Source organism: Corvus moneduloides, chromosome 1 (assembly GCF_009650955.1).
Source record: "Corvus moneduloides isolate bCorMon1 chromosome 1, bCorMon1.pri, whole genome shotgun sequence".
Taxonomy (NCBI): Eukaryota; Metazoa; Chordata; class Aves; order Passeriformes; family Corvidae; genus Corvus; species Corvus moneduloides.
Genome location: NC_045476.1, coordinates 79,092,263 through 79,115,875, shown reverse-complemented (window position 1 = coordinate 79,115,875; position 23,613 = coordinate 79,092,263). Strand labels below are relative to the sequence as shown.

General features: G+C 40.5%; 1 protein-coding gene across 4 annotated transcripts in view; it reads left to right on the top strand.

The window, feature by feature from the left end:
- The window catches only part of LOC116447765 (cadherin-6), a 103,852-nt gene that overhangs the window by 34,904 nt on the left and 45,335 nt on the right, over positions 1–23,613 (top strand). For 3 of the 4 annotated variants that reach the window (XM_032117292.1, XM_032117311.1, XM_032117321.1), the window contains exon 2: positions 17,750–18,105. In XM_032117292.1, the coding sequence (XP_031973183.1) occupies positions 17,878–18,105 (228 nt within the window). In that variant the 5' untranslated portion in view covers positions 17,750–17,877. Of the gene's footprint in view, positions 1–12,397; positions 12,499–17,749; positions 18,106–23,613 lie in introns of those variants that run through there. The other variant, XM_032117302.1, reaches the window with a different exon arrangement.

Below are 23,613 nucleotides of genomic sequence, written 5' to 3'. Positions count from 1 at the left end.
TCCTGGGTGGAAGGTTGAATTTGAAAAATGTTCATATAGCCTGTGACCAGCTATGAGAATACAGAAGTCAGATTACTTTGATCCCATTAAACCACAGAAATACTATAACACGCACACACACACAAAAGAGAAACAATAGAAAGGGCTCATGGCTAACAGCTATTTATTTGTTATGATCTCACCCTAAAGATTTTCACGTTAAGGCTTAATGTGGTTTGGTACAGAGGTGAGCTGGGGCATGGGGTTGGAGATCAAGCTTATAAATAACAGTAAGTATAAAAAACAGCCTGAAATTTTGTTCAGATCATTTTTCCTTGTCTAAAATAGAATTTATGGATTTTGCCCTTCTACTATTAGGATGAAAATAAAGTAAGATAAAACAGCCTTAAAGTGCAATTAGAAGCAATTCAGGATAAAATGCTAATCATGACTAAACAAGGGCAGCTGCAAAAGGCAGAAGAGGACTGACCCACAGCAACAAGGTTGATTTTACCCAGCCAAGTGGATGAGGAATAGGGTCAGATACCTGGAGTGTTCATGGGGTACTATCCCCTCACAGTGGCTGAAAGACATGCAGTGGAAGCACACGGTCCCTTTTAAACCCAGAAGGAAATTCTGTTTGACCAAGCCAAAGTTGTCTGCCATTCTTTTCCCATTCCTCCCAGGCTCTGAAATGTTCAGAAGCAAAATAGTGACCCATTCTACTCTGATCTTCTTCGTGCAGTTTTGTATCTTAACACCATTCCTGCTACACCTAGCACTACAAGTATTATGTTCACATATACTCAGGGAAAAAAAAAGATATTTAAAAAGTGTAGATTCCACACTACACTACATACAAGTTTGTCAAAATCTGGCACAATAGACCAGTTGACAATTAATCTTCCTTTCTCCCCCAGCCACAAGCTGTGCTTACGTCCCTCCACATCAGAAAAAGCACATTCATCCATTATCTGTCTCTTTCCCATCCCATTCACCAAACAGCTGTAATAAAAAATCCCACCTTATAAATTACTTCAGAACACAAAGGGGAATCTCTCCATTTTGTAACAACTTGGCTAATTTAAAATGGAATGAGGATTCTTTTTCCCTCATGTTTTATGCTAGCATGTACTTTCTAGGACATCATATCTTGTTATCAATTTACAGCAAGTATTCATCCAGATTACTACAGGGTCCTCCAGCAAATGCAGAAACAAATTGACATTAAGAAGCCACACGTTCTCTGTAGGGAGTCACCTTCTGCAAACCTTGCCTGCCCATAAGTATGCATATAAATGCGGCTTCTGGGAAAAAAAAAGATTGAATTCTTATCTTGGGGGAATAGAGGAGGGAAGTTTTACTATTAATAAATCCAAATGTTAGGCTTAACAAAATATGCAGTTTAAGCAGGGGTGATATATTGCACTCCCCCTTTTGAGAAGGAATGGCAAGGCAGGCCAGACATTGCTATTTTTTCCTTGAAGACAACTCATTTTCCTTCATATGCTTATTCAGGACACATGACTTGAGTGCATTTTAAGTGGGAGCCCCCACAGGAATGCATCCTGGCCCTTTCTCCACCATGTCAGTTCAATGGGTATGCAACTGCGCTGAAGTGAAACGCTCTCTTTCCCTGTTTAGCTTTCAAGAGCAGTGAGGCGTGTTGCTTTTTAGGTTTTTTATGACGGAGAAAACCATCTTGTCTGTCACACCTTGTGCTGCAACTGGATGAATAGGGACCCAGCCATCACTCCCAAATTTTCCGTATTTGCCAAAGGGTCTGTTTAAGGAGCTGATAAAGGAACTTTAGAAGCCCCAGATGCCACCAGGAAGGACACACTCCCTCAGACTTCATTGCACAGGAACTGAATTTCAGCAGCTCTGCTCACGTACTTTATCAGCCATGGGCGCATGTCCGAGGATGATCTTGGATTTGGAGAGATAGAGGCTAAACTGCAAAACCCAGGTTGGTGTGGTGACTACAGAGCTCCTCAGGACTGCCTAGGCTTTGTCAGAGGCCACTTCAGGCTCTAGAGCACAGCTGAAAGCAAGGCTGCTTAAAGTCACCCTCATCCACGTTTCCTTCAGGCATCTGTACAGGCTGCACCTCTGAGATGCGGCTCCGAATTTCAGTCAGCCTTGACTAATGAATTGACGCTGTCTGTTTTGGCATGGGGCACGTCCCTGCGGTGCAAAACTGCTGAGAATAGGGGCTGCTTCCAGAGCAAAAATGATCTTGTGACCAAGAGAGCAATCACAGCCCTCATGACTGCACACAGTGCCCTGCCTTCAATGCTGCTCTGAGAGGATGGCACAGGGGAGGGATACCCACTTGAATCCCCTGCTGGGCTGGAACCCAACCCCTGCATTGACGGTTGGTATGTCAGAGTGCTGCTGGCATGAGATTAATATAAATGCATGAAAAGGTACATCTGAGGGGTGTGCCCTGAGTCTTCCTTGTCTGGCTGCATCCCAGGATCACAGCTGGATAACCAGCTGTGTCCCAGCTCTGAAGCACTGCCAAGCTAGAAGCCTCTTTGCTGCCACTCCTCTTTCTCCTTGCTGCTACTTATTATTTTCCCCTTTTCCACACTTCTGCTGCATAAAAATTGCCCATCTGACAAAGAGTCAAAATCTCATTATGGGCACCTGAGGACACACCTTTTATGCAGAGCTGACAATTGGAGTTTATTGTTAGTCTAATTATTATTTCAGCAGTAAAACCAAAATTAATCAAACAGTTATTCCAAGTCCAGCTACAATGATGCTAACATTTATAGTCCATATTATCTAATTATTGCTAATTCCCATTAATAGTACCCAGTTTGTTAGTCACCAACCTCCTATTATCTACCTCCTTTTGCTACATCACACTCACTTTTCTTATGAGTAGCAAAAGCAAATAATTAGCACCTTAAATTCTTCACTGGGAGGAATATCTTTAGTTCTGGGTCTGCTTGGGGTTTTTACGCAGCCTGTTAATATCACTTTTTTAATTAGTGCCCAACTTTAGTTACTGGTTATTCACTTAAGAGGTGTTGGAACAACACGCATGCTGTAATTTCTTTAGGGTAAAACCACGCAATTTTACAGAGTGAAGATAACACCAAATATAAGTTGGATATTAGTCATCTGTTGGGCAATTGCTGATTCAGCCAAAACAAGCTAATGTAAGCTCAGGACCAGGCAAAGCCCAAAGTGACCTGTGTTAAGGTAAAACAAAATCTGCAAGATTTTGGTAGCAATGGTAACATTTCCTAAGGTTCTATAAAAGCTGTGCTCACACTGGTACTGCTGATGCAGTCTTGTACATGCCCATTACATCAATGCTTATGTCAGTAAAACTCTTCTTACTTGTTTTTTCCAGTTACAGCCAAATAAACTGCAGACAAAGTGTTCCATGTTGTTCCCCCAAACACCTGAGGTTTTCTTTCAAGCTGTTCACATCTGATAGAGTCACACTTCCATTTTGAGGAACAGTGACTTGTGGTTTTAAGCCTCCATCCTATTCTGGATACTAACATCAAGGAAACACGTGAGCTATTCAGCACTGAAATTAAAGTGCATTTTCTACTGACAATAGTAGCATTACAATAGCCATGATCAGTTTAGGTAGTAGTGTACAGCACAAAGGTACAGACTTAAATATATATATATTTTTAAATACATATATGTACACATGTAAGCTCAACACTTGGAATATGGGACTAAATGACGTATCACATTTGTGACAAACTTCAGGCATTTATAAACAATGGAATGAAAATCTAAAACCATACATCTTAGACTGAAGTAGGTCGAATCTTGTATTTCCATAGACAGACTGAATCTTGGGTAATCCCTACTGCTTTACAAGTGCCCATGCTTGAAAAACAGTCATCTTACCACCTACAATCTAAACCAGCTTGCAGTAAATCAGAAGAATAGGGTATTGGTTAGCGATTATGAGAAGGTAGAAGAGGCAGATAATTCTGGGGAAGACTTCCCCTCAGATTACCTGTGTGTACCCAACACCTGTGTGGTGGCTAAGTTGGAAGGGCTTTAAATAGGAGAAAGAATCTAATTTCTGGTATAAAACAGATAAATTATGGATTTCTCATGTAACTGAAGAAACAACATTTCATCACAAGACAATTAAATAGATAATGTGTAGATAGGGCTAACAAACGGCTGGTATAGCCTCAATTTTGTTTTTAAACTTGTCTTCATCCAGCAGGCAAGAAACGTCATAAAACTGTAAATGTTTTACAGCTTCTTTAAGAAGAGATCAATAAAAGCAAAGTTGTCAAGACTTGTGTAGAAACACATAAATTCTTAGAGAGTAATGACAAAGAAACTTGTATGTATTTATAAAGTTTATCCATGTTCAGTTCATAATAATTTCTCAGACTTTCTGGTGTCCCTATAGCCTTCTGTTTCTGCATTAGGTCTAAGATGTCAGGGTGTAAGAGGCTTAAATGCCATTGACTTGATTGCAGTAAGAGTGAGGTTTCTAAATGCCTTTGAAGGTCTGGTCTTTATATTCACTTTCTGTGTTCAGGAGCGGTAGCTTCGCAGTTCTCACAGAATTACGCTGAGGATAAATACAGTAAAGATTATTAAGTGATCAAACTCTTTGGTAATGGAGACTATGTGGGTACCTTAGGTGAATAAACACTCATGTTTGCAGGACACTTTGACAATTTTCAGCTTACATCAGTTGCCCATAATGAGAGGTGGGAAGGAAACAGGAAAGCAGAAACTGGGAGGACTTTAGGATCAAAGCTAAGTGACCTTGATGAGAAGAAGTCTTTTATCTCTCCAGAAGGAAGCAGCCCAAGCCCATGAGAGTCACAACGCGCTAGAAATGCATGCAATATTTAAGATACTGAAGTAGAACATACTATGAGTGCAAATAAGTGCAATTCTTAGAAATGTTTGAGATTTAACTAATTGCATTCTTTATTGCGAAAGCATGGATTTCTCTGGATATAGTCAGCAAACATTTGATCACTTCAAGTCATACTTAAGTTCCAGTCATTTAAGCCCTTGTCATTAAAATCAGGCTAACAGAAATTTTGCCAATAAGAGTAGCAAAAATTGAAAGAAGCAATAGTAGAACTAAGAAACATTTTTAAAAAATTAAGAGTGACATACTGGCTCTACTGACACAAAATTCTTAACAGTTTCGACAAGATTGAGGCTGGTTGTTTCTGTTCACTGCTTTCCATAAGAGCATCAGAGAAGTTTAGTTTTGGCTCAAGAAAATACTTAAAATACATGGAGTCTTTACATTAATGGAAGAATAGATGATTTATCCCTCTCTGATGTGAAGGGAAGCATCAGAGATTGTACTGGCACCTCAGTTGGTCATGTTTCTTTTCTTACTGGGAATAATTTTCTTTAGCATTAACTACTCAGGGGAATGCCTGATGAAAAGGATTTTCTGAAACAGAAGTCTCTCTTGTCCAGATTAGTATCTCTTTGTTTTTTAAACAGGGACATCTGTTTACAGGCATAAAAGCACAAATCATACAGAAATGGTTTCTTTTAATTCTGCTTCTCCCAAGCTACTTCTCCAGTGTTTTTGATCTTGGCTATCAATCCTGGCAGCTCCATGGAATTAATTCAGAATCAAAATCAAAAACTCCAGTGAGCAAAGGCCAATTTTGCTGTCTTCATTGGCTTGCACAGAGCAATGTTCTACTGAATCCTGGACTGAGAACAACCACTTGAATCACATGTTCTGTATTTTTAGGATTAGCTCCTTCAGTTGTCTGAAACATAAAAGCAGAGCTGTCCTAGAAGCTTCTAATCCCCAATTTGCTGCATATGATGATCACAGTTATTTAGCATTAACAATATAGTTAAGAGTTGCAGCATGGCTTCAGCTCCCTTACATGGAAAACAATAGAAAAGAGTCTGTCTGGAACAGATTTTAAAAATAAAGCACCATATTCAAGTGTCCATTACACAAGGGGAAGATTTCAGTAATTCCATTGTAGACTCCACTTGCAAAAAATACAAACTCTCTATATCCCAAAGAGATTCCACACATAATTGCAAAGAATTTAACGATACCAGAAACACCAATTGTTTTAAGTCAGATTGCAGTCTTTCCTGTCTTTGTTGATGTTGTTTTCTTTTTTTCCCATTCCTAAGAAGAAACATTTTTACAGGCATTTGATCGCATACATTTTATTGGTTTCAATGCCCAGAGAAAACTCCTCACCAGAGGAATATTCTTTAACAATACAAGCAAAGGAGTTAGTCACCTCTATCGTATTTGATTTTCACAATGTATGTATGCAGACCTGTATGAACCAAGAGAAAAAAAGGAAAAAATCTGCCATTCAAATTTCCTCAGTATTTCTAATTAAGCAACTCATTAAGGTTTTTCAAAGAACTAGTGACATAAGTGGCATTACTAAATACTTCAGAAGCTATTCAGTCATAAGTAACATTATTCTTTTATACATTTTCATATTCTGAGAAACATAAAATTACTAGCAAAAACATATTAAAAGGCCCTTCTCAAAGAAGAAAGCCACCTCTCAGATGAGTGATTTGAAAAGCAAGTATGTGTGTTTCCTATTCATGAAACTTCAAGAGTTTCAGAAACATCACTCACTGTTCACAAAACCTCAGTTAAGTAATGAGTCATCGTGGCTGGAAATATACACTGAAGTGGTAAAGTTTATTGCCTCACCTGAAGTCGCAGGTTGAGTGTAGCTGCTTCTGCCATGCACTTGAACAATGAATAAATATCATCCTACTGGAAACAGAATGTCCTACTTGTCAAATTGCTAGAACATCCCTGCCAGCATGGCATGGTATTTATTCACCTGAATGAACCAAAAGCATGCCTTATTCCCATTTTAGTACTCATTATTCTGTCCTAGTAACTCTGAAGTGACTCAGAAATGGTCAGTCCCTCTCGCCACTGCAGCTGCTTCCTCATGCTAGGCCTCCTGGGGCTGTCCCCGTGGCTATCTCCACCCTCTGCCATCCAGTCTAGCCCTGCTTGAGAAGGTCTCCTAGATCCTTAACAGGATCACAAGTAGGATCAAAAGATCTAAGAAGGGAGGCCAGCCTATCTTCATTAGTTCTCCTCTCTTTTGCTACAGCTTCTTAAGCTGTGTAGTTAATAAGGGTAACATTAAGAAGCTTTTAGAGAATCTAGAGCGTTTTAGTGTAGCCAGTTACTATCACGATCAAAGAAATAACAGACCTTTTCATCAAAAAAGAGACATGACCTCCTAATCTACAGTTCTTTTAATAGCACATTCAAAATGAAATCAGTCTTAATGAGCATCTCTTTATTTGCTAGTTGATTTCTCCTGTTGGAGCATATTTGCACAAGTGGAGTTCATTTGCCCACACTGAGCTGAGCATTGCAGGTATTTCTGATTTGGTAGCACTCTGCACCCATTTCACATTGGTAAATGGCCATGAAAGTCTAAGAGAGATAAGAAAGCTCCTGACAATCAAATGTGAAGTCAAAGTTTAGCTATTTCTATCGTGCCCAGGTTCCAGTACCTTATGTCCCACCTCGTTTGTTTTTGCCTAACTTCAGAGTGGGAAATTAGCATATGTTTCTGTCAAGAAGTCAAGAAAAATGTACTGAGCACTGAGCCTCTAGCAGAGAGGAAAATGCAAGCAGCAGCTGGTGAATAGAAAACTGCTTAAGAAAGACAACTGCTTTGCTCTACCACAGATGAAATGGGGCATACTGGGAACAGGGGTAGCGAGGAGAGTCACTGTAGTGGAGAACTGCAAAACGTAGGCAGAAAAGATTAAGGTCACTAAAAGAAAAAAAAAAAGAGACAGCAGCCATACCATTTGGGATTGTGGCTATCCTAGAAATGTGAAGTTACAGACAGTTGTAAATAAAAAGTAGAAAAGAATAATCTCTTTTGTACCTAGGAAAAGTGCATATGTTCTAACATGCTTAAATTAGAATTGTGGGAAATCTGCTTACCTGTTTGCCCTCACTTGCTAAAATGGTTCTGTTGTTACAGTATCTGAGTTTCTACTGAAGGAAATAAATCAGGATTTTAGCAATTAATATCATATTTCACAACAATATACACTGCCCAAAGCACATCCAAAACACTCCTGTCAAAGAATTTTCTTTTACTTGTGTCTGTTATTGAACTGCCTAATTGCTACTGTCAAAAATAGTCAGTCTTTGATGAGAAGATATGCCTGTGCTTATTGAAAAGACACCTTACCTCCTCCTTTCTTTTATTCCTGGCTATGCATGTGGCAGTATCATTATCACTCTACAATACTTGAGGGAGAACTGCAATGCCACTGAAGCATCTGCAAGCCCAGATTTTTCTCCTGTGTTTGGAGAGTATCGCTGACACTTTGGCTTTGAATAATTGCTATTCAGCACAGAAAGGATCTGTTGCCTATGGTTCTGTCTTATTTATGGGAATTTGTGGATAATTTTCCTCAGATGGCATGAAGGTAGATACCTAATAAATGGTAGGCCGAGTGTGCATGGAATAAAGCAAAACAGGGTATCTCCCCTAGAGCAAGAAAAACAGTTTTAAGGGAGAAGCTGACCAGGTTTTTCTTTAATGTGTCCAAAGGTTTTTAGTAGTTTCCTTACCTGATATTGTTGAGTGGTGGCATCCCATACCTTCCTCAGACTGGAGTCTTGTTTAAAATAGCTCTTATTTTTGCTTTACAACAGAAAGCCTAAAATGTCACTGATCACTTCTAAGAGCCTGTCTAGGAGACTTCCAAATTCCAGTGTCTAAACAGAAATATAACAACAGGTATTCAGACCATGTAGCTTTTTCAGTGGGAGACAAAGCACTTTAAATTAGGCACTTGATGGTCACCTAAGAGTCTTTCTATTGTCTGGATAGGGAAGCTAGGCTCCTTTTCAGACAACAAATTTTGATGCGTAGTGTAGACTGAATTTCTTTTTGCCGACATGCCTGTTTTGAAGAGCCTGCTAGTTCTGTATTCTAACATACCTAAACAGATAAATAAAAAGGGTTAGGGGAAAGCACAACCTTATAATTTGATGGTAGCTTATTGCATGTCTGAGAACAACAGTAACTTGGACAACAAGATGACAACACTGCAGACTTCTGTCAAGTACTGCAACAAGAAATAAGATTTTCCTACAAGCATTTTCATGGCTTCAGGGTTGCTTTGGGTACTGCTGAAAACTCTGGCTCTAGTTCCATGCACATCTGCTACTCTCTGCCATTAAGGTATTCATCAGGAATAAAAAATATGCATATCAGATATGCATAGCAGTAGGAGCACTACTGATTTCAACTACTAAACGTAGTTGATTGCTTGGCTGTTTTAGTCTTCTCTCTGTCAAGGAACAACTTAATATAATTTACAGTATTAGTCTGTATTATCTGCTAGTCACATACCTGTCCCTGGTTTAGATTAGAAAGCAGCATTAGCAGGGTGCTTCCTGCTGCAGGGGGACATTGAAATGCTGTGGAGGCCTGTCCCCACATCACCTGGAAAAGGCAGAAGAAGCTGGAAGCATTTTGCAAGACCAGCTCCTGCTCCCTGTTAGTGCCACACAAAGGTAGCTCACAAAGAGGACAGGATCAGCTAGAGCTGTGTCTGTCCTTCCTCTCCCATATCACTCCTTGCAGAGGTGACCAGCCTGTGATACCTGCGTAACGTTGCTGCTCTTGCCTTCACACCCAGAGAACGTCAGATCCTTCTCCAGGTGCTCCAGCTACAGTGTCCACATATCCTCCAGCTCACACCAATGTCCAGCCAGTACATGCAGCAAAGGTGCTTGTGGTGCTTAAAGCACAGGTAGGATGACTTGGACTTCCATCAGAAAGGAAGAATAATATCCTGGTGATTAGAATACTGCTGTATGCCTCAAGAATCTAGGTCCAGGTTCCAGCCCTTCCATAGATATTCTTGAATGACCACAGAAATGTCACTTAATGCAGCCATACAGTGAAAACAAGATTTCCTTTTCTGTGTCGTTCCTCTGTCTTGTGTGTTGAGACTGTTTTTGCACAGTGGATAAAAGATACACACCCAGTGTGGCTAACTACAGAGGCTGAGATGGGGCATCTCTGGAACAGTATGACATTAAGGCTCTTTTCAAATGCCAAGTGATAAAAAAATCAAAATCTCTGAGAACAGACAAATATCATCATCAGTTCACTCACCAGCTATTGAATAAATCCATACAGTCATCTTTTGCCATGGCCATTCACGAATCAAAGAAGGAGATACATTTCTCACTTTCCCTCTTTTGTCAGTGTGTGCTTTTGTGAGGCCTGGTGCTCTCACTAGGTCCACTAGGATTAAATCAGTTGTATTGTACAAAACCACCATGTTAATAGTCCCCAGTGCAGGATGGAGGTAGTAGTTATCTTAGTATTTCTGCTGCATTTAGTTATTTTTATAGTTCTGCACCTTTTTTTTCCTGCTGAGAGAACTGAATAAAAAAATGACTTTGAAAGACATTATAATCAACGGCTGCTGGCTGCAATTACATTGTGTACTTGATGTCTTCATAAAGTACCTCTAGTTTAAACCCACAAATCTTTCAGTTTGAATTCTCTCTTGGCTCTGTTCTGTTTTGTTATTTCAGTGGTGTATTTACAGGAATGATCGCTAGAGTATATGGGTTTATATAACAAAGAGATAAAAAAAAAAGCTATCAGAAGATTAAAATTTCATCAGCTATCTTTGCACTGGAAAAGTGACATTTTGTTCCATTTATGACTGATATTTACAAAGGCAAGCCTCATGGACAATAAAGAAAAAAAGCATTTGGGTTTCAGTGCTGTAAAAGCTTATTCACACTTGAGAAAATTATTAGATGGAGACTTTCAGATTTAAATGGTCATAAGAGAGACATAATTGTAAAGTGAGCTCAAACTCAACAACTGTGTTTTAAGTCCAAGTCAATTATGGACAAGTCTGCAGTGTTACAGCTTCTGAGCACATGAAACTCAGCTATTACTGAAAATATCCAGCAAGAAATTCTTTGCTATATATGAAAATGTACTAATATGATTTATTAAAATATATTAATATGACACTGAAAAGAAGTGAATATGCTAAATTTGGAAGCTTCTATTTTTTGAAGTTAGATGGAATACTTTTTTTTTTTCTTTGTGCAACTAATGTCACTTTAACCTTTCCCCCTCCATGGTAAGAAAGTAATTTTTTTGCAGATTTTCCTTAAAGACTTAATCATTTCCCTGCAGTCTTGCCTCCAGGCTAGAGGAATCACATCCTTCACGTTAGAGAGGACGGCCCCAAAGACACCCTAGGGTCCTGGCTTCTCTGACTCAAATTCTCCTAGGGACTTGTGAATTGCTCCTTTGGCTTGGCTTTGCAATAAGGTAAAATCCAAACAACAGATGACCAGATCCTTACCTAGAATGTCTCATTCCATACCACAGACTCTCATATCTGACACAGTAAATGCAGAAGTCACTATTTAGCCATTTTTCTCCTCCCCTATTAAGGCTTTCCTCACCTTTGGTTCCTCAGGCTTTGACAAAGATGTTGATGTGTTCTCCTCTTGCAGACCTGACAGATTTAACACTAGCACGTGATGGTTGAGCCAGGGGAGAGTCCTCCTAGCAAGGACTGAGTAGAGAGAGTTCCTCTTGCTGCAGGGTCTTGCTGGGGGACTAGAAAGTGACTCTCCTGCATAGGGAAGCTGTGAATCCAGAGCCTGCAGTCCCGTTACTGTCACTGCTAGTTGGCTCTGTAGAATTGTTTGGGATTTAAGCAGGCTCAGTTTGCCTGACAGACTTAACTGGTGCTGGCTGGGTAAGCATCTAGAAAATGTCAGATTACTGTCAATGCGTTCCCACATCATCTACAAAATTAAATATAAATTAGAGCTTCCAGGGTAGAACCCTCCTTTTCCTCCAAAGATACTGGTGGTAAACACTTCATACAATGATGAAGCCAGGGACTAGTTTGTATCTTTCCACCAAGAACTCTGAATTAGAACTGTTTCGGGGGCAGTAAAGGCACGTATACTTGTGCATTCATAGTGTAATCTGCTAGAATGAGAGAGTAGGGTCTATTCTCTGTCTTGGTGCATCTTTCTCTAAGAACGTAAGTGTCGCGTTCCACTCTGGGGAACTGCGGAGAGTTCTTTTAAAAATTGATGGGAACGAAATTAAGCCTAACGGGGCGAACCTTGTATCTGAGAACCGTTTATTGATAACAAGAACAGAAAGTAAAAGGACTTGCCCAAACGAAAGAGGGCTAGAAGAGACAAGAAAGGAAAACGGGAAAAGAATGGGGGAGAGGAGAGCGAGAGCGAGAAACAGGGCGTTAGCAGCAGCGACGCAGGGCAGCGCTGGCGGTGTCCCGGCAGGGCTGTGCCGCGGCCGGGCCGGCTCTGACCGAGCCTGCGCGGCTCCCGGCGGGCGCGGCTCCCGCGGCGATGGCCCCGGACACGCGGTGAGAGGGCGCTCGGACGGGAGGAGCAGGAGCCTGGACAGCGTGGCGGTGACCGCCTGGATCGGGGCGGCAGGGAAGGAAGCAGCCCAGGTAGGAACACGGGGCGAAGTGGCAAGGCGGCGGCCAGGGGCTCAGAAAGGCAGGACAGGTGCGAGGGCCAGCCAGCGAGGGCAGGAGAGCCAGAAGGCAGGCTGGGACCAGGGCAAAGGGGGGAGCAAGCGGGAGCAGGCAATAAACAGCAGTGAGCCCCAGCGAGCCCTGACACATTTGGTTTTTCTAGCCGTCTGGCCCCTCCCAAAGTCCGCCCAAGGACAGGGGACCATTGGTCCCGCTCCATCTTTGTGTGCCGTCCATTGGAGGAGACTCTCCGCGGCCTGGTTGGAGCAGCCCCTCCGCAGTGTCTCCCGCTGCCTGCCTCGGGAGGGGTGTTGCCAGGCGAAGCCTACCCAGAGCCGAGGCTTCCCCCTCTCCTGGCTGCCTACTGCAAGTGGCCGGTGTACGCTCCCTCACCCCACATGCCTCTGACAACCCTGACAGCCAGAGTTGAGGCAAACTAAAATGGCTGAATTCAAACTAAAGTGGCTTCTCACACCAAGCAAACTCCATAAGGATTGATGCAATTTGTTGTGTCACAGAAATAATAAATAAATAAATAGTCACACCTCAAGCTCCAAAACATTTCCCGTGCTCAGTTTCCTATATATTATGCCAAAGCGTATATTAACTTTCACTTCCTCATTCAGTTGCTGTGTGAGAATAGCAGTGCATTATCAGTTCTTCAAAACACAATTGATGTTCATTCCAGTTTACTAATGGACCTTAATCCAAATCTGCAAAGCTTTGTATCCAAAGCTCAAACAATGAAACTGTACCTCTCTGACTAGAGAATAAAGGATCTATTAAACTGGCACTTCTGTTTGAGTAAAGGTTATATCAGAAACTTTAGAGACACCGATGGTTGCTAGCCTATTTAGAAGCTATTTAAAATCTAATTATCAGAAGCCCATAACATCCAGGATGTATGAATTCATAAAGAAACATAATTGTTTCTGTAAAAAGCATGAGTCCAGAGTCTAGTCTGCTTTATAAAGCATATTCCTTTGAGAGTCTGCCGATGGAGTGAGTACTGTGGGGCTGAACAGAAAGGAATGAAGAAAATCTCTTTTCCCTCTCCTTGCTGATGCCTCTCAGGCTCTTTGCTAGTCTGGTTTATTTAACAACCAGCTGGGAAGAGCATTACAACCCACAGTGCTGAGCAGGAACAGAGTTGGAACCTCTTTGGGGCTCCTCATGTCAAGAATCTATACCTGATGCCTGTCACTGCGCCAGAAAGGCATCTCCAGGGCAGGGCTCCCTCATTCATAGGAGTGACTCCAATGGATGCATTTCTTTTTTGATTTATAGTTGAAATACTTGGATATTGCTCTGGAAGGATGTAAATTTGCACTGAGTTCTCACATTAAGACATTACATTAATGAAGTATTGGAGGAGAGGGTGAATATGACTATGACTACTATCGCCTGGGGGAAGTAATTTTGAAGTTGATACTCAGTGATTAAGTAATTGTCTGAACTGTTAATCCTTCAAAGAGGCATGGACATAAACTTTAGATCTGCAACTCATCACACTGAAGAAAGTTCTGTAGCTGCAAGTTACATTGCTTTTATGTTAACAGTGATCATAGCTAAAGTTAGACTGGGATTTTTTTTTAAGTCTGGATGTGCACATTTCTTCTTTTCTCGTAAAAAGCCAAGATTTGCTATATATTTGAGCTGACAGAGCTAAGCCAGTTGTCTGAGGCTGTTGTACACTAAAATTGTTTTTCACTCTTGACAGTTGATTAACACAGCAAGTTCCCCAGCCAGCTGACCAGCTGATGTTTGAGAGAAATGCCATGTTTAAAGTGCCTCCTTTTACCTGTCTTTGTGCAATGTGAAGAAAACAAATTTTAGCTCCCATCCCCAGGTCCCATCAGTTATATTTGCACATCTACCCTTAAAGAATCTCCCTGGTAAATGACTTGTTTTCAAAATAAAGAGAGATTGCAGAGACCTCTCTGGAGCATGAGACACTGGGACTGGAGCACAAAATGGCATTTAAGAGCCACAAGAGCTCGCTCTACTAAATCCTCAGCTCAGAGTGTAGTGCTCTGTCCTTTTTATTCACTCAACTGAATTTATCACTATGCCCCATGAAAGAGTAATCAGCACCCATAGGGCAGAGACACCGTGGGTTCAGTTGGTACTTACCCCGATAGCACGCTTGAGCCAGGGTCTGTAAAGGTGTGTCTCCTTTCTTGCCACTCACAGGGAAGCTGCTGGGGCTTAGCTGCTCTGCTGCATCATGCAGGCTATGCAGTCAAGAAGGATGTTACGGGATCATGCCCTTATTTCAGCATTTTGGACACATCTCTGCAGGGAAGAGTAAAAGGCTGTATTTCACAGCTATGATATCATTCTTGTAAGCTATAATTCAGCATGAGCCACTATAAAACCTTTCCCATGACATCAGAGCTGTGAAATATAGCTGACTTCAACTGCAGAAAATTCCCCCACAGGAATAATTGTTTCCTGGCAATTGGCGTTTGAAGGACTGATCCTTTAAAAGGCTGGCACAAATCCCGTCTAGGTAATGCTGCTCCAGGCAGCACTTCTCAGGAAATGTTAAGTGCAGGAGCAGAGGTATGGAGCCCCACCACAGGATCTGGCCATAGGGGTGGTGGGATGAGCACTAGAGGAGCCTGTCAGGTGATGATTTTCACTCACTTATGCCTCAAAAATCCAGACCTTACTAATAGCAAAGTTGTAGGTTTGCTCACTCCCTACCTCAGACCCTGCCTGCCCAGTAAGGTAAGACACATGTACCCAGCCAGAACCACTGTCTAATCCATCTTTCCATATCTGCCCTCCAAACACAGATCATCCTGATGATACATGCATCTTGATACATGGTAGATCACTGGGTCTGCCCCTACTTGGGGCAGTACTTATCTCCCCTGGGCAGGCCCCAGTCTCTCCCCAAAGCAACCTGGCAAGAAAATGGAAGTCAAAATGTTGTATGAGACGTAATTTTCTCTTCCATATCACATGAAGGAAGATGTCCACTTGAATACAGTCCAGTGAGAGGCAGGGTTAGAATGGATGTTGGCAGAGTGATAAAGGACAAGACCCTACACAGATTGGAAGGGTACAGGAGGAGGAGAAGAGAGACTATAGGTATGGAGAAAGTTAAAGCCACCTCATCTCTCCCTGTCCTGGTGCCTGAATCTGCTGAACCTGCTGCCTGTGCCCTGCTGTAGCAACCTGCACGCTAGTTTGCCACTGTTCCATCAGTTGCAATGAAAGTGATTGTTAAACACATTGAGCTTAGTCATGCCAGCTTTTCCTGTTCCTCCTCTGGGAAGGCCTTGTTGTGAGCAGCAGCTCTGTTCTTGCTGTTCTGTCTCTGTGTGTATAGATACGTGTATGTGTGAATACACCCAGGGTCTGTGTCTCTCACAACACTCAAAGCTGTGTGTGGACACAACTCCCATGACCTGCAGGACAGAGTTGTCTTTTCCTATAGAAAGCTCCCTGGCTAACAGGAGGTAACTACAAATCTTCCCTCTTCTCCAGAAGAAAGTAAACTGCTTCAGAATTAATTGTACTATTTACATTCTTCCTCTTAAGGCTAAAAATCTTTTTCCTTCTCACACAGATGTTACCTCTTAACAGAATTTTACCTTTTGAAGCAGTAAAATAATATTGTTTGAACAGTCCTGTTCCATTACCTACTACTCATATAAAAGCTAAGTGGTATTTCTTTATAGAAAATGATTTATTAACAGGAACTCTGAGAGACTTAGGGTTATTTTATACAATTTATTACCAAGAACAACGACAGCCGGAAGAGTAGCTAACCCGAGGGATTGTAGGTACTGTAACTCCTTCAGCATAGCTCAAGGGCTAAATTCTGTCTAATGTACGCCTTTAAATAGGTAAACACATAATATAGGAGAAAAAATGGTCGTTGATATAGAATATGATCCAAGTAGTGTTGCGTGAAATGCAGTGAAACAAACAAACAAAAATTTTCTCTTCCATTTCGTATAGTCAGATTGTCATTCCACAGTCTTTCTTTACAAATACTGAGAGATGCTGTATTGAATTTTGAGCTGGTTCAGAATGATTTATTGGGTTTTGATCAGAATACTGAAAAAAAACCCCAAAACTTTTTTTCAAAGAGCATCAATGAGAAAGCAAATGAAAGTTAATCACATTATCCTTATCTGAGATTATAGATCTGTTTGAACTAAAAATATAATGAAGTGTTTACAACAAAAACATATGTTGTGGAATGTTTCTGTCAACTAATTCTGATTTCTTCACATTATAAAATGTTCCAAAGCTGTTCATTAGGCATTCTGTATGACTGGTTACCTGAGACACATAGTATATTTTCTTCCTTCTGAATAGAAGCTTTCAGCTTTTTTAAAAACAGAAGAACCGTCAACACTACACTGAGGTACTGTATCTGTAGCTTTTTGCATGTTGAAAATTACACAGTATTCAAAGATAGAGATCATTTTCATAATTATTTTGTAGGTGCACCAATATTTTATATTAATAATAGTAGGAAGAAGTAGCTAGTAAAAACCCACAGGTAGCAATGTACTAGCTGGGGTTTGTTTTCTATTTTTAGAACTTATTAGTGAGACAATGTGCATATATAACTATGTATGTAAAGATTCAAAACTCAGTACAAAACTCTGGCAGCAGATAATAAGAAAACCAAGGTGTCCATTTCGTATGCCATAGCAAGCAGGTCTGTTATGTATGAGATAATGACAAGTACACACATTTATTTCTCTAACCTGTTAAGCCAGGCCTTTCTAAATGAAGTCAAAGGCAAAACTCCTTCAATGTGAGAAGAAAATCCTGGAGTTAAGTCCAGTCTCTTCAGTCCATAACTATAGCAACAGAATGCATCCTGGGAAGACAGTGTGCAGTTTTGCTAGCATTTCTTTAATGCAATAAGGTAACCTCATCAAGATCCCCAATCAGAAAGGAATCAGTTACATCCCAAAGTTCAGGCAGTAAAAAGAGAAATATCTGGCTTGCCTTTATTGATGAAGGGAAGTAAATGGAGTTAAAGGGGACCCACACATACCCTAAATCCAAACATCATGACTCCTTCTGCCTACTCAGATCATTTGAAGGACCATTTGCGACATTTTGATTCAGAAACAGCCCAGGTTTTCAACAATCATTACTACTCGTCTGCTTTGTGGGCTTACTTGCTGCGGTGATGACACTTAAGTACCTTTGGAAATGCTAAAAAAGTCGTTATTTTTCTTTTCAGAGTTCCTTTGAGACTGCAAAGACTATTCAAAGAAGGAGGACGGCATGAGATTGGATTCAGTGCAGTAAAGTAGGTTAGTTTGAGGACAAGACAAAAAATCATTATTTAGACCATCTTGTGTTGCCGTGATGAGAACTTACCATTGCTTCTGGCTGCTGTTTTGGGCTGGTCAGCCCCACCAAAGTTTCTTAACTCCGTTATCCAAGAGGACTAGTGGCTTTCCAGAAAAGGAAAAGGTTTTGGTGTTGTCTGGAAACAGCAGGCAAGACCTCCATCGTTCCAAAAGGAGCTGGATGTGGAATCAGTTCTTTTTATTGGAGGAATACACAGGAACTGACTACCAGTATGTTGGCAAGGTAAGTTTCTTTCATATGCATCTAAGTTTTGATTTTAGAAGCACTGGAAAGCCAGCAGTAGCAAGTAGGGAAGAACAGTGCCTGCTACAACTTCTAGTTCGTGTTCCTGTTTGCCCAGCTTCTGCTGAGGAGTAATTCAGCGGAAAGGTTAGTACGTTTCAACTTCAAATTGTCATCAACAAGAAGTTCTTCATTTAACCAGGAAGTCCCATGGCAAATCATTGGCAATTCTGTTAAAGATTTTCCAATTTATTTTGTGTCTGGAAATAATGCAGCTTAATTATAGGCCAGATTTTTAGCTTCAAAATGGAATATGTGTTTTCCCTCATGCTCATTAATTTTGCTACAGTCAAACTACATAAACCAGAAGAGGTTTAGGTATAAGTTAGGATTCACAGTACCTGAATTTTTGGTTAGGATGGTCTCTACCCAGCAAAAGGCAATTATTTCCATTTTTATTCCCCACTGCACACAACAATGATGCAGCCATTTTCTGAGGAGGTTTTGTGGTGCCACTGAGGACTGCGTGACGTGACTTTCACACCACCAGCCATGCTCCTACAAAGCCTGGTTGAAGCACACTCTGCCTATATACTAAGAGGCACCAGGCAGCTGAAGACTTCTAATCTCAAAGCATGCTGACAGTTGGGAAAGGGTTCAAAAAAAGTTTAAAAAAGAAAAGTCACAGCTTAACTCTGAGAACAACATCCGCCTCCCTGAGCAGCAGACCCCCATGTAGGTAACAACCGTTATGTGAGCTGTAGAGCTAATGCATCTGTGTTAAGAGCCTAAAGAGAGTCTATACTGCCCAAGGTGGCGTAGTCTGTAGGAATATGTCTTGCAGAACTCAGAAATTGTGCTATTGATGATGACATTCAAAGCAGAAACAATACAGCTTAGTTTTCCAAACTAAAATGGGGTTGTGTCTGATCCTAGTTTGATCTCTCAAGCCTTTTAGCAAAGGTTGCAGATCACAGTGGTTTGACATTTTATCTCCCTCTGCAAGCTTCTGAGCATTCCCATGAGAGATGGTGGCTGCTTTTCTTTCCTGCCAGTCAGCTGTCAGTCAAAGTTGGATGTGACACTCCTTTCCTGCTAAATGGCTGCAAGGCATGATTCAAATGAAGAGCTACTCAGAGCTGGTGTAATACTCATAGAACTCCAGCCAGGATAATCAGCATTCATGAAGGGAACCACTGAGCCCAATCTACAGGAAAAGGCCAAAGGCAGAGAGTCCTCAGAGAGGAGAATTAGAGAAGGAAGATAAGAGGGTAAGAAAAAAAAAAACCAGAAAAGAGTAAGAGAAAAGAACTAGAAAGACAGAGGTGGAAGGAATGGAAGCTTTACAAAGAGGAATCAAGATGGAAAGGAGGGGGAAATGATACTAAATGGGAGTAGAGGATAAGAGCTGGGAGAAAGTTTCCCTAAAGAGAGCAAAAACAAAAACAGAAGATGAGACAGTGAAGGAAAAAAACCAACAGGTATGAAACATGGAGTCAAGGAAAAAAAAAAAGGCAACAAATTGAAAGACAACAGTCCTCCACACACCCACACACTCTTGTGTTTCACAGTCTGCCGAGGGTGGCCAGGGTATTGGGGATCTTTTAGTTCAAAGATAGTTTGTGGTCCTGAGATGAGTCCTACAGTCTCTCATTTTCACTGGGAATTTTGACATTAAACCTGCTCAGCCCCACATTCTTTCCACTGCAGAATTAGAGTACAAGCTATTGACTTCAGAGGGACTGATGGGGAAGTGAATATTCCTGCAGGATAAGTTTGCTGAGACACAGTTAAAAAATGGTCTAGTTGGACCAGAAAACCAAGACAGTTTCAACAGGAGTCGAGAGAGAGAAATAAATGTACGTTATTTTTAAAAGTTGTTGTTCCGCCTATTTGTACTTTATTACACTTTCTGTTGTAAAGCACAGAAAGAACACATAATGTATAAATGTCATTGATTCTGTGTTCCTAAGCCGTTCACAAGTGGCCTTTCACACATCTTTCAAATGCCAGAACTGCTCACACTCTTGTAACTGAACAATTAGCCAAGAGGCATGGAAGAGCAGCCTTTTATTATTAAAGTTGAAGATTGGTGTGAGGGGAAATGATAGAAACATCTAAATGTCTCCAAATTGAGGTAACCAGGCAATTTAACTGAGCAATTAAACTTGATTGATGTGGGCAAATGAGGATAATGATCATTTTTATCAAGCTTTTTTTTTTTTTTTCCTCAGAGGACTAAATGTTAACCTTAAATATGGACCTAAAAATGCTAGGAATATAAAAAAAGAAATGTGAACAACAAAATCTTTTAAAACAATAGCAATATATGTATATAAAGGGGAATTGTGCTTATTCCTTACTGTATAAACAGGCAGACATGAATCTTCTGGGGTTTTTTGTGTTCAGTGGTTAAAGCTAGTGGGCATTAACATCATAACTATTAAAAATAAAAAGATTCTATATAAGCTACAAAAAAAAATCTTTTACTCATGCTAGTTTCACTTTTTTCTTTTCATTTTTTTAGCATCTGTTTAATCCAAATATCTACATCAAAATATGAGATTTAAGAAGTCCGTTGTGAAAGATTCTAAAAAACAGTGCTATTTCTATGAGCTACCCAAATTACAGTTGTAAAATTCTGTAACTGTTTATAGTACAAAAAACATATTTGCATCATAGTAGTTTTAGAGAGTAGGGAAAAAACAGTGAAAAGGGAATGGATTCAGGTTTGAGATAATAAAAAAGAAAGACAATCTCTCTGAAAACAGAGCTCAAGGCAGTACTGAAGACAATGCTGCAGCATCATCTGAGTCACAGACCAGGGCACTGTCGTTCTCCATACCCTGTGTGCTCTTTATTCATTGAACCCAGAGCTTTCTGTCCTTTAAGAGTTAGTTGTCCAAGCACATATGAAACTTTTTTTTGGTAGCCATGGGTACTGTCAGCTATTAAAAAGTGCTCCCCAGTTTTGTATGCTGCACACTTCATTGTCAGCCCAAACATGCAACTGTGTCTCACTGGACAAGGATGTGCAGCTGCCAGGGAGACATTCACAGTGTTACAAATACAAGTTTATGTTTGCTGACACCAGATCGATCGCTTTGTTATCCATCCTTGTATTCCTCAATTTCATTCCTGTATATTTGTGAAATAAAGTCTTTTTTAAAAGAGTTGGAATTCATGCCTCCAGTCACTAGTCTCAGACCCAATAATAAGGAACTTGAAGAAAAGTTCTAGACCGGAATTATTCGTTGCACTGCTGAATAACTTGTGAACTATAGCTATGCATTGAAGTGTGACTGATGGACATAGTGACATTTTAACCTGAAGATATCTTTTCTTCTGGTTCAGAAATTATAGCACTTGGCAGGGACTCAATCCAAAAATAAAATACAGGAATTACATGAGCATCAAAGTAGAGAAGCGTCTAGCACTACTACCTAGCCAAAATTTGCAACATCTGGGTTAGGTTTTAAATGAGATCTAGTTGTACCAGTGACTGCTTAGTGCAATTTTAAAGGGCTGAGGTGAATACATCTTTAAATCACAGGTAAACAATGAAGTAGTAGTGCAGCTGCATATAAAAAAATACACTGTGTTTTCTAGATATTTTCAGATATTCAAGGAGTAAAAAAAAAAAAGAAAAATTCTGCCCTGTTCCAAGATTATACTCACAGCTATAGTTACTATTTGTATACACTTGACAGCTTTGACGTGACTGTCCCACTGGCTATGTAAAATCCATGTACTGGCATCCATCACTGAGTTTAGAGCACAAACCTAGAATCATTGTTACATAAAGAGATAGGATTCCATTTTCTTTAGGACTAAAGAAAGATCTGAACAAGTCTTAAATCTTACTCATTAACCCAGGAACAGCTTCTGGCAGTCTGCAATGGAAAGGACCAACTTGCTTTCCTGGTAACAACAGGCACAACTGTGGAATGGTTTGTAACACTCTGTCTGTCTGGCACTAAAAGGAAACTTCCAGACATACTTTTCATTTTTGCTGCGTCTTATTGATGTTCATAGAGTTCAAGCAGTATGCTCGCCTGGGAGCTATCTGATGTTACTACCTGTACAACCCATCATAAACAATCAGCCTCTGCTGACAATTCCATTTTTCAAGGAAGATAAAGTCAAACGCCTGCTGGTATGTGGCTTGGCAAAGCAAAAAGGATACTGTGTTACTGTAGGCAAAACCAGAATCTTTTTGTTTGGTGTTGAAAGAACCACTTGGAAAGATAAATTTCCCTCTGTCAAGGAATGGTTTAAGGTACTGTTGACCGTGCTTTGAGGAGGGGATGAACTAAATGTTACCACAGTATAGTTTCAGCAGTGTTTTCTTTCTTTTGTCTGATTTTACTTCTGGCTACAACTATTCTGAAGGCAAGCACAGCAGTGTATTTCAGCAGAAGCAAATAAAACAAAAGGCAGAATCCCTCCAAGTCATTGCAAGTAGGGGGACTAAGCAATGTACTGAGGCAAAATTATCTGGCTGTGAGCACACACGAGGGGCTATTTAAAGAAAGAAAATTACTGTCATGTAATACAGTCCATGCCTTTTCAGCATTTTAGGAGGTAATGAGTAACATTACTCCAATGCTTAAAAGGTATCGTATCTTAATTGTATGGCATGATAACTAGCAAGAGAAATCTTCCCTTTCAGCTTTTAGTGCACTAGTGTTCTGCACTTACCTTTAAAATTTTTCTTTCCCAAAAAAAACAAAATGTGAAAAGTCAAACTAAAATGACTCCCCCATCTGCACTTTTAACATCCTTTATGCAGCTTTACTGGCAGACACTTGCTCAGTATTTGTTTTCCTTGCCTTGTAACTTGCACTATGATATATGCCTAATGCCTTCAGTTTCCTGTTCCAAGTACAGTGACTATTCGGCATTTTTGCAAAGCCTAAAGTTAAAAGTTACCCTTGTATGTTCTGTTTATTCAGAGAGTGTCTCAAAGCAATTTTCCATTCATTTTTGATGATCAGAATAGCCTCTCTCAGGGTCTACATTTTGCATTCTGCATCCAGAAGAACTGTAAGCATTAAGACCAGCCTTTTACATGTGACAAAACTTATGTACAGGGAGGTTAAGTGTCCTTCTGCACAGCTAAATAAAGTCAGAAATTTCAAAACAGAGATTGAAAACAAAAAAAAAAATCAAGAGTTCCTAGCCCCTTCCCCGCCTCCCCAATTTATATAATTAGGTCACCTGCCTCACACGTCAATAGACTGAGTACTTGTCATTCTCTTAAAAAGTAGAACAAATGCCGTGGCACATCTGCGCTTCCATTATTCCTCATCCATCAGTCATATTTTATGTTCCACCACTTGACTTTCCCAAGTGCCCTTCATTTCTATATTGAATTGCACACACATACACACACTTGTCTTATATTCCTCTTCGAAAGATTTACTGGTGCTGATAGAAGTTCTCTGTACTGCCGGTCTCTGCGGAATAGAGATAACTCCGTAATGAGGGACAGTTGAGAGGTTAGAG